Source organism: Pipra filicauda, unplaced genomic scaffold (genome assembly GCF_003945595.2).
Source record: "Pipra filicauda isolate LSUMZ 115617 unplaced genomic scaffold, ASM394559v2 scaffold138_size1969278_pilon, whole genome shotgun sequence".
Classification (NCBI taxonomy): domain Eukaryota; kingdom Metazoa; phylum Chordata; class Aves; order Passeriformes; family Pipridae; genus Pipra; species Pipra filicauda.
In genome coordinates this window covers 1,750,957-1,762,742 of record NW_024103862.1, presented here as the reverse complement: position 1 = coordinate 1,762,742, position 11,786 = coordinate 1,750,957, and the positions used below count along the sequence as shown (strand labels likewise).

Sequence of the window (11,786 nt, the reverse complement as noted above, 5' to 3'; positions counted from 1 at the left end):
TACTGAAGGAAAAGCTTAATAAGCAATATTAAAAAGCTTAATAAGCAATTATTAAGCTGCTCTCCCAGAAATAACTTCAACTACCACTGCCATAGTATTTTCTTAAAGGGGAAAAAAAAAGAAGGAAAGAACCCCCAAATTTGTGGCCCAAAAGAAAAAACCAAAAGCCCTCACCCAGTCAGGCAGCTAGGTATGGACATTTTGGAAATACAAGACGAAAATTAAAAAGAGTGCTATCTCCCACAGCAACAATTTCTGAATGAACCCCTCTCCTTCCCACCTCTCTAGAGTAGTATACCTCCTTGCCATAAAGGAAAGGTAGTTACAGTAGCCACAATTTCAGGAGCATACAGAGTAAAAATTCAGTATGAGAATAGATACCTCCTTTCGTATCATCAGTTTCTGCTCTCCAGTCCATCAGAGACTGATATTAAAAATATATGTTAAAAAAACCCAAACCAAACCCCAAAAGAACCCCAAACCCAAACCAAATAACACCAAGGTTGTTGCTTCCAAATGATTTTAACTCCAAGAACACTATTCATGTAGTTGTTAGTTGTCCTGAGCAGGCACATAGCTATTTCCAATCCTTGCAGAAGAAAACTATGGAAAATGAGTGCCACCACTCCTCTCCCACAAGTGTTACAGTTCCTTCCAACCTTCCATGCCGACGTCAATTTTTACTTCTTTAACCCCATCACTGCTTCCAAAACGTCACATAGCAACTGCTCAGCATCACTTAACCACTATGCAGGAGACTGTGCTATAGGAGATACGCTTTGAGATAAGCAAGGAATCCTGTTTTAGTTTCCACTTACCTAATTTTTCACTGTTGATACAACATTTATTTCAAAAGAATTACAATTCAATATACTCTTTTCCCTTAAGTTCTCAATTTTTATCTGATCTTGATGGAATATAAAGAGTATTTATCTTAACTGCTTATTTTGTCAAAAACAAGATGATTTAGATACTGAAATTCATGTAACATTCATTCAATTTATGTATTATTATGATACATCAGTATCTTCTCTCAAATCAAGGCATTTAACTAAATGTAATTATGAACAAAAAACCACAGAACATTTTTGAAGTAACAGACAAAAATAAGTTGTTATTTACAAGTAATATATATAATAAACTACCATGATAGGCCTTTATACACTGTAACTGCAGTCAATTTTTGCATTGTTTAAAAAAATTTCCTTAAACAGAAATTGTTCAGTATTATCTGTTTGTCCATACATGTGTATGTTATGAGAAATACAACAACTTTTCACATTTTTAAAATTATCAGTGTAATTTACATTTCCCTCCCCCAATATCAAGTGAAGATTTAAAAATGGTGCAAACTGGAACAGAAAGACAAGTAGCTATAAATGCTGAAATACAATCAATTTGGAACACATTAGTGTTTTAAACTACAAATCCATGAGAAAAATCCCTAATATTTGGCATGATCCCCTCACCACCCACACCCAAAACATCAAAGCAAGATAGCCTTTTAAAGTAATGGTGATTATTGCATATTTTTATATCTTTGGAGAAGCAGAATTTTAACCAAAAATATTTTTAATGCAGTTGAAATATAGACATATTTAGCTCAGGAAGAAAAGTAGAACACATAATAAGTAATGTTATCAATCAATCCAGTTAATTTGTTCCATCCTTGCTTTGAGTTAATCCCCCATACCTCAGATAATCCAGTTGAGCCAACGGGTACTTCAGCAAGAGCAAGAGCAAGAATCCAGTTTTACATAACCAAGTTTTCATTCTGGAGAAGTCCTTTAAGAATCTTGGTCCTTAACTTATATTAACCCCTCATTTAAGTGCTGACAGGTAAATTAACACATTTCCAACTGTTAACAGGGAAAACATTTACCTTTTTTAAACCAGGATATACAAAAGACAATTTGCATAGTTACAATTCAAGCACAAAGTCACTGTAAATAAGTACAAAAGCATTTATAAATTTACTAAATTTGCTGCTGTTTGTGCCAGGCAAATTAGATAGGTATGAATGTAAACTTGAAGGGATTGAGGAGAACAGTCAGTGTTTTTGCTTAAAAAATATGTAGAGAATGCTTTTTAAAGGTTTTAAAAAATATTTTCTGCAGCAGGAACAAACAGTTCAAATCCCAAAGAAAGCCATCCAAAATGCCCAAATTCCTCCTATACAGCAGAGAAAGTTTGTTCATAGGTTTCAAACCTACATACAAAACGAGGCACTAGTTATGCTATTTTGGAATGTGTCCATAACCCTAACATTTCAGTTCACTCCAAGACTTCCAAAACATTCTTTGCTTTTAACTTCCTAGGAAAACATATCTTCAGAAGGTGGTGCGTAAGAAAATCCAACAAATGCATCATCTGCCTCTAGGACACTGGCATTAATGATGTTGTAATCAGAAGAAACACAAACTGAGTATGGGACCATTTCTTCTGTGAACACTGCATCAAAATTCCCAATATCGTCTGGTCCAACCTAGAAAACAGAAAGATCTGTTAGTTGTCATATTAATACGGTGTTTTAAACTTGTCCTTGTCCTTTAGATTCCAAACTTAATTCTCAAAGCTGTCTAGTCTATGTCGTTCTTTCCTATTTAAGTATAGGAAATTTAAGGAAGCACACTGCAGCATCCCTGAACATTACTATTGAAGGGGTGCTTTTTTCTTTTAGGCTGGAGCTTGGGCCAAACCTGATAAACCTAGAAAATATGAAGAAATGTCTCTTTCTTAAATGATTGTTAAGGAGATGCAAACACCAACAACCCCCCCAAAAAAACCCCAAACCCCAACATATCCAACAAACCAACCAACGTAAGAACAACCCCAAAACCCATCAGAAAAAAAAAAATCCCAAACCACACCAAATTCTTTTTCTCCCTTTTCCATCAATAATATTTTGAAGTGCTAAATTGTAGCAATGGTACTGTTAAGATAGATCAGCTTCCCAGTGAACACCTAAGAACTCAACATAGTAATATTTAGTCACAGAGAGAAGCAACAAGACAGCTAAGGCTTCTTTCATCAGACACAGGCTCAACAAAAAGTGATCCTCTGATGTGACTGTAGGAAGGATTTTCTCCCCACTGTTGGTCTCACCTCACCCTGAGTTTTTGGACAAGCAGTCACAGGTTGACCCAGTTTAAACTGATGGAAGGACAGAGAAAATTTGCAACTAAGATGTAAAAACTATTAAAAAAGCAGGAAACCAGTCTTTTGGGAAGTCTTTGATAAGTTATCTGTACTTTTTCTTCAATCTTTGGACCCCACAAAAATTGGCAGGACTTCGACAGGAGCTAGCAGAAGAAACAGGGATCCATCAAACCGAGTTTTAAGTAAAAAAAGACAGTATTGTGGCTCAAAAGTGTGACTGCTCAAAAAGCCAGCCAGCACTCAGCAGGGGGATCCCATTCTTCACTATTCTGAAACAAACACTCTTTGCAAATAGATGAGCCCTCAAAAGCAAAAATTTAGCACTAAACCAGCACCAGGCACCTACCACATTAGGATTAAATGGTGGCGGAATCTTCTTCTGAAGAAGATCAGTCCAGCTGAGAGATTCAAAAAACGGGTGCTTTTGAATTTCAAGCTGCAGTAAGGAATAAAGATTTTAGATATTTCAGAAATCCATCCTGTGCATCACAGTAACTACTACTTCAGACTACATACCCACAAGCAAGTGATTTATCAGTTTGTTTACTCGTAGTTTACTTTGCATAAAAATAAAAACTGCAGTTGGTGAAGAGGAATTAAAACTTTTTAGCCTGCCTCTATAAACTAGTTTCCTTTTAAGATCATACTTTCTGCTTTTAAGCCATAAAAACAACAATATTGAAGTCTACCATAGAGCAAGGATGTTTTCTGTTGGTATCTGTTCATGCCTTAAAGCTTTGTTAGTTTTTGTAGAGCATACCACTGTCTGAGAAGCAGCTGCTTCAACAACTCTGCAATGTGCTTACTAGTTATGAAGCAGCAAACAGCTATGCTAAATCATTTCATCTTGCTCCACTCCGTAAAAGGTATATGATATAATCTAAATGCTTATAATCTAAGGTCAGCAGAATATCTAACATTAAGATTGCAAATAGAAGACTACAAAGATTTCACAGTTAATGGACGGAGATTCTAGATCTCCTTCCAGATCATTCTTCATCACACAGTTCTGAAGACACCTATACTTTCTCACATCAACTTCTTAAAAACAAAGAAATAAAAAGAGGGAAAACAGAGACACGCATAACAGTGCAATCTCTATCTCCAGCTATTAATCCAGGGCTGTGCACGTGAATTTGGTGATGGCCCTTTACCTGACACAGGGCTTGATAAAATAGGATATCACTTACAAAATCTTCCCTTGCTCCAAGTCTGCTTTGTCGATCTTTTTCCAAAAGCTCTTCCAGGATAGACCAGGCTGTGAGACTGATTCCTGGGCGCAAAACCAGGGGTTTATGAAGAATATTATCGTACATCTCAGCAACATCACGGCAGTAAAAAGGAGGCTAAAAAATACAAGTTTACATGAATTTGAACTCACACGCAAAATTGTGTTGTATGATCAGTAAATGATTCTATAAGACATACGAGCTGCTAGCAGTGGGGAAATCTACTTCTTCTCACATACTGCTAACTTATAGTTCAGTCATCACCATTGCCACAACTTTACACTTGATAACTTCCCACCCACCCACCTCCTCTCCTCCTAACATGTTCTCACACTCATAAATAGGCATAGATGCCATCCAACTTCAAAGCACCCATTGAACCTGCCTGAAAAGAACATGAGAGCGGGAAAACAAATCTCTCTCCCTATTTAAGATCCTATGAGAGGAGATAAAACTCAAGAAAAGAACACATTGTTACTGGAGTAATTACATATGACTAGAAGCAGCATAGTAAGATTTTTTCTTCCAATGCTGCATCAAAAGCTAGAAAAAAACATAGGAGACCCAAGTAAGAAAAATTATTTAAATTTTATTTATTCTAGTACTTGACAAAATTTTAAGCTAAGTTTTTTAATTGGGTCTTATCACTGTTAATTCAGTTTACTCTCACACTGCCTCAAAGGGATGACTGTCTTCATAGGAGCTGATGTCTACAATTTTGCTTTTTGGTGAACTGCTGGACACCAAGAGATAACATAAAATCCAAAAGAGAAAAACATGTGCTATGTTAAGTACAAGACAATCTGTTCATCCATTTAAGTGGAGTATTTCAATATTACGCAAAAAGTTAGCATCTTTAACAACACTCGAGGGTTACTTCAAATAAAGGAGGAGAGAGGAGGAAAGCAACTCCTACCCCCCACATATCAGGTACATACCAACCCATAAAGCATTTCATAAAGAACTGCGCCAAGACACCACCAGTCTACTGTGTTGTCATAGGGCTGCTTTTTAATGACTTCTGGTGCAAGATACTAAAAAAAAAAAAAAAAAATACATATATAAAGAAGTATTTCAGAGCATTAGGCCAGCACAAATAAAACCTAGGTTTTAGTCACACCACAGTAAGCACCTTTAGGAAAAGCTGCTTCATCATAACAATTGCAAGTCTGTGAAGTATTTATCTCCTTCAACAAACCTGGAAAATAACTCCATCATCATCTGGTTGTTTACCAAGTAGAACAACAGTTTTCCCAACTGAAACGATACTTCCCACACACTATTGTTTTTTCAAACTACTTTAACACTTCTTATGAAACTTGTTTTACATTTCAGATAGGTTGCTGCACTGTTGCAGAGGGAACATCTCTCAGCAAGGTGGGTGACTAGCCATGCCTGTTCTGCCATCCTAAGCCTGTATGCTCCCCCATCCAGTACATAAAAATGAAACGAGAAGATATAAATGCTGCCTCAAATCTATAACTAATGAGAAACTGTATGACCTATATTAAGTTTAATTGTAAATCTTGATGAGAGCATGAGTTGTGAATTGCTGAGTTACAGATTTTTGTCAAACAAGTATCACTTGACTGATTTGTCATAAATATCAAATCCACCACACACTGAATGACTATGATAACTGGTTTCCATCTGCCTTGCACAAAATCTGCTCAGTTTCTCAGAGCTTACTAACCCTACAGCACAAGGACAGCCACTTCATAATACAAGACCATTACTTGTGAGTATATAGTATAAAATTACTACTACTGAGCATCATGTGAGTCCTTATCTACAGCACGGTTTCTAACCTCTCAAAACAAGAGGATGCTTACTTCTATTATTCTAGTATTCAAATTCTGAAATTGATTTACAAATAGATGATAGCATTGTCCAAAAAGGCACAGACTGAAATTAGATCACAGTTTAATTAGATCAGTATTTCCCAAACATTCTCTATATGTGAGTGCTTTGTAACTCACTTGTCTATCGGTGACCCTGGAAAAACAAGAAAAGCAGCTGAAGTATTTTGAAATCAACTACTTGACCTTTTTATTCTTTAGTTCAAATGTTTCTGCTAAATACTCACTCATGCTTCACTGCCCGCAAAGATCTCTTCTGTAATTTAAAGTATGTTTATCAAATTACCAAAGCTATTAATGCTGATATTTCAGTGAATCCCTCATATGTGTCCAAGACTTACAGAGTCTAAGTTTTCCAGTACAGTTTTCTCAGTAAAAAGACAAGAGAGTTCAATAACTCAGTCAGCAAGTTCAAAGTTTCATGCATATGCAATAACTTGCTCAGGAGTCACTGATACTAATTGCCTATAAACTTATTAAAAATCAGTGGCAGGATATGGTAAGTAGATTCATATTGACAAATCCGAAGCAGCTGTTACACAAGCTAACTGTCTTTTGTCTAGCCAGCATTTAGGAGACATAGGAGGAAATAATGTTTGGAAAGGGCTGGAAAAACAGAGGAAGGAAGAGATGAGTTATGGTGATGTAGGCAGTGCGCAGTAGACAATTATTATTGCGTATTAGTGAAAAGAAAAAGGAATAGATCTTCAGGAAGCTTGTCTTTGGTTTGGTTTCATGGAAGAGCTTGTTAAAAGAATGCAACAGTACAAACCACAATATTTGATCCTCCAGTTACACAAATACTAATAATAGTCAACAGCCATTAATTACTACAAAAAGCCCCGTGAAAGTTGTCAACATACTTCTGGGGTCCCACAGAAAGTTGCAGTGGTATCAGAAGTTGCAATCCCTTCTTTACAAAGTCCAAAGTCTGTCAACACAACATGACCCTGTTTAAGAAAGAGTGGTATTTTAGAAAGAGAACATGTGGATACACAAAAGTGTCAATTTTGTGAGCAAACATAGAAAACCAAAAATAATCTTGCATACTTACTAGTGAATCTAGGAGAATGTTTTCTGGTTTTAAATCCCTATTAAGAAAAAGAAGTATTAATTCAAAACAGCAGTTAAAAGAGCTTTGGAGGCAAGGAGTTTTATTTTTCAGCTGAAAGCTTCAAGTTTTGATCAAATTGTCAAGTTCAGGTTTCCCATAAGATGATTTCATGAAGTGTTTTTTATCTGGTAATTTGTACTAATTTGAACTTCTGCAGGACAATGATACATTTCAGAAACGTACCTGTACACTATATTTATGGAGTGTAAGTAGCCCAGTGCACTGGCTATTTCAGCAGCATAAAATCTGGCTCTGTGCTCAGGAAAGGAACGTTCTCTTTGTAAGTGAAAGAACAGCTGTAAATATGCAAATAGTAAATAAGAATATTACACAGACAAAAAAATCAGGTTCTAACATAATTTTAACAGTAAGAAATAACTTGTTTTGCTGTCTGCTTTTTTTAAATGTAAAATTAAATCAAATTGGTTTTGCTGCATGACTTAGTCATTGCTTTACTCTCTTTCTCTCTTCTCTTTTGTAGTTCAGAAATGGATAAGTAACTCAAACACATTCTCCTCAAATCAAGACTAGTCAAAAGGAACTAGAACAAATCAATAAGCTGTGAATAGAAGATGGCAAGACTAAATCATGCAAGAGGACCTCCTATCAGACTATAACCCGGTGTCAAATAAATAACCTTTCATTTCTGTTAACGCTTCTATTAAAGTTTTGTATAATTATTTATAAAATTGTATTCTGAAATAACCTAAATGTAGATCCCTTTGGGAGATGTATATTCCAAGCTGATTCCACAAATTCTCTCAGCTACAGAGAGTAGTCTGGCTTCAAATAATTTGAGCAGATACAGAAATCTAGTCAAAGATTAAATAATTAACATAAAGATTAAACTATACTACAAATTCAACTTCCAGATATTTTAAGAAAACTGAAGTTTTCTGTTTTCTGCCTACAAAGTTTGGGAAAAACTAAAAAGCCATCCTCTCTTTCCAAGCACTTCATTAAAATCTGAAAGCTGTTTTGAACTGTATTTTAGTTTGCCCAGAACAATATAAAACTAAGTTGTGGCCAGGAATTCAGAGTAGAGCAAACAAGGAGTTTGCTAATGCAGTCTAAATAAGATGACAGTAAATTAGACAAGAGAAAGGCCCATCTTGTCCCAATTGTGACACAGTGTAATAAATTCAGCTGTCAGTTTCCTTCCTTCCTCTTTTGAAACATAAGCATCTCAGCTAATGCAGATACAAGGAAAAGACTGTGTTACATGGTGAAAAATGTCAATATAAGATTAATTTGTAATAAAGGTAAATTTATGTAACTGTGGAATACATTGTTTGTATCTGACAACCATGAATAAATTTGGATTAAAGTTGTCAATAAGAGGAACAGAGTCTGTACAGCTATAGAAGTCTGCAGCAACGGCAGATAATAACAGGATTTTGAAAATCGGGAGAATGCTGATCATAGCCCATTGTAAAGGATCATTTTGCTCCTCCCACCTAGAATTAGCAGAATAGACAGACTCAAATGCAAACAAAACCACCACATACCTCTCCTCCATTAACAAAATCCAGGACAAAGTAAAGCTTTTCTGTTGTTTGGAATGAGTAATGTAATCCAACCAAAAATGGATGTTTCACATTTTTCAAGAGCACATTACGTTCAGCCATAATATGTTTTTGCTGTAAGAAGTAAAGGATCAATAAGTAAACAGGAATAATTTTGTAATTAAGGGAAAAAAGAAGGGAGGTAGGTGGAGAAAGAGTATTTTTCTTAACCTCTTTCCTATTGAGAACAATTTTTTTCTGCAACACTTTGACAGCATAGTATTTCCCATCCAGTTTTCGTTTTGCAAGAAGAACCTGTGAAATTAAAAAAAAGATGCAGAAATGTGATTGTTGAGGTTCACATTCTATTAGTAATAATTTCATCATTTCAGCATAACTGGAAAGTGTTCATGCTATTTTTTCACAATACAGTTTCTTTGCTTTTAATAGTCAATCAACAACATAACTGCAAATAGAGTCTTACAGTTCAGTAAAAATCTGTCATGATAGTGGTATCATGAAAGACTGAATTGTAACATTTATTTTCCATGACCTGCTAAATCTCTATCAAGACCAATTTCAGGTTTTTTTGGAAAAAATTTTAAAGATAATTTAATGAAAAACAACAACTTGAAAAATAATCCACAGGCAGAGAGTTCAAGAGGGATTCTCTGTGGCACCTTGTAAAAATATCAATATTTAAGTCACTTTTCAATGGGCTCTTGGCTCATATTGCTCCACAGCATCAGGGGTTTCACAAAATAGTCCATGACAACATGAGGAAAAACATGATTCGTACTCCAGCTGCTGCATAAGCACAGTGGTACCTCCCTTCCTCTCTGAGGGGAAACAGAGGATCCCTATTGCTCTTGATGAGAAAAGGAAACACTCCCTTTTGTTACTCCCAACAAGTGACTGAGGCAGCCAACAGCCGCACCAGGGAAAAAAACATGGCAGGGCCATAAAGCAGCAGCAACAGGGATCCAGTACAACAGTTTACATGCCACCCTAGGCTGACACCACTTCTAAAACCTCTGGTCAGGTCTCCAGCTGACAGTCACTATACATGAGAAACCAGTCAGCATCCTTGCACCAGGATAAGACACAGAAACAAAAGCTCACCTTGCCAAAGCTGCCTTTCCCAATAACTTTCAGGAAATCAAAGTCTGTTGGTTTAGCACTGAAAGATATTTAGGAAGGAGATAGGTCACCTGGGTAGAAATTACAAGCTGTACAGCAGTTTACTATAGCACTCGAGTTGTAATGTGAGGACAACAGCCTGCTAGCACCCTCCTTTTCCTCATTCCACCCAACACTTAGGTTTCTGCAGACCTGTCCTCAGAGACAACACCTCCTCTTCATTTTGCAATTCCATTTTCCTCCAGGGAAAGTGTTCAAATTGCATCCTTTGAGTTTATTTTATTTGGTAAGTTTAGCCTTAAGATATAAAGGAGACGCAAGGCTGTTCTTTTATTCTCCACAGTCTAGTTTCTTGTAATTCTTAAGTCTCCATTTCCCCAGGACTCTTCCTGCAGCTTATTTCTTATTTCTAGAGGTCCAAATGGATCCTCAAGCTTACATGAGGGAAGGAAGGACTAAGTTTGATATCTATTCCCTCTTATTTATTCCATTATTCCCTCCACCCATTCCTCCCTCATTTTAAATTTCAGTAAGAGGAGGGAAGTCCTAACACCTGCCTATTCTATGTGTGTATGTATGAATTCAGTCTCGGTTTTTCCACTTCCCAGATCACTCACTACTCATTTCAGTTTTTCCCAGGATTCCTTTACTCTTTCCTGAATACAATTCTGTCAGCAAAACAATTAGCCATGTTTTCAAACTCCAAAACAACAGTTACATCACCATACACCTCTCCATTTATTGTCCCTGAAGGGAAGTACTCTTAAAATTAATTTCTTACTGCAATCTATTAAGCACTTCCTCCTGCTAGCCCAGAACATATCTGTGAGGAAAGTAAAACCAAAATAACAGTCATCTCCTAGATGAGGAAAGCAGATTCACACAGAACTGAGAACAGAAACTCTACAGAAGACAGCAAACAGAGAAGTGAGTTACCATTGCAGTAAGTGGGTTTGTAACGTCAACAAAGCAAGCTGGTCCTTTGCCATTATTAAACTTGTTTTCAGAAGCTGTTCATATTCTTAAGATATGGGACTGTTCCCAAGGTCAGTCTAACTTTTCAGGTTTTAAAATTAATTTTAATCCAATTTAGTCAAAATAAAACATTTACAGTAAATTGAATTATGTTTTAATTCAATTTAATTGAAACCTACTGAGGATTTCCAGATGGTCCCAAGTTGATATTCTGTGAGGTAGAGTTTAACTGTTGGGAGAGACAAAGAGGTTTATTTGTAATCCCTTTTTTTTTTAAATTCTCTCTTATATTTCAACCAATACTTATTTCAAAATATTCTACTAATTTGCTCAATTCATACTTTTACACTTGTTATATTAAACATTTAGAGAGATCTAATATCCAGATTGGATAACTTTAAGTTGAAATATTTGGCCATCATCACCTTGACATGAATTATGTCTGCATACATCCCATTTAATGACGTAGGTCATAAAATAATTGTGTCCACAATGGACAAAATCAGAAATAAAAATGTAAGAGTTTCAACAAACAACTTGTTCCCCATTCAGAACTTAATGCTTTGTGTGTATTTGCTCTATGAATATTTTTTCTGCCTTTTATTCCAAATTTTCCAAGTTATTACTAATAAAATAATTTTAAACCCACACTGTTTGTATTAAAATTAATGACAGACACAGTGCTTTTAAAAACACAGAAGTGAACATTTGTCCCCCCCCAAGAAAAACACTACCAACCTTTTCTATCCTGACATTAAAGGTTAAATAACTCAATTCCTGGAACGCCATGAATCTTACCAGTACA

General features: G+C 35.8%; 1 protein-coding gene across 3 annotated transcripts in view; it reads right to left on the bottom strand.

Moving 5' to 3' along the window:
* Positions 1-979: 979 nt before the first annotated feature.
* The window catches only part of LOC114002258 (serine/threonine-protein kinase Sgk3), a 56,471-nt gene continuing 45,664 nt past the window's right edge, over positions 980-11,786 (bottom strand). For all 3 annotated transcript variants that reach the window (XM_027748145.2, XM_039378438.1, XM_039378439.1), the window contains exons 7-17: positions 11,161-11,210; positions 9,989-10,046; positions 9,098-9,181; positions 8,870-9,001; positions 7,545-7,657; positions 7,302-7,338; positions 7,111-7,197; positions 5,327-5,422; positions 4,350-4,505; positions 3,506-3,595; positions 980-2,485 (exon numbers count right to left, since the gene is read on the bottom strand). In XM_027748145.2, coding sequence (XP_027603946.1) covers positions 2,315-2,485; positions 3,506-3,595; positions 4,350-4,505; positions 5,327-5,422; positions 7,111-7,197; positions 7,302-7,338; positions 7,545-7,657; positions 8,870-9,001; positions 9,098-9,181; positions 9,989-10,046; positions 11,161-11,210 — 1,074 coding nt within the window. In that variant the 3' untranslated portion in view covers positions 980-2,314. The remainder of the gene's footprint in view (positions 2,486-3,505; positions 3,596-4,349; positions 4,506-5,326; positions 5,423-7,110; positions 7,198-7,301; positions 7,339-7,544; positions 7,658-8,869; positions 9,002-9,097; positions 9,182-9,988; positions 10,047-11,160; positions 11,211-11,786) is intronic.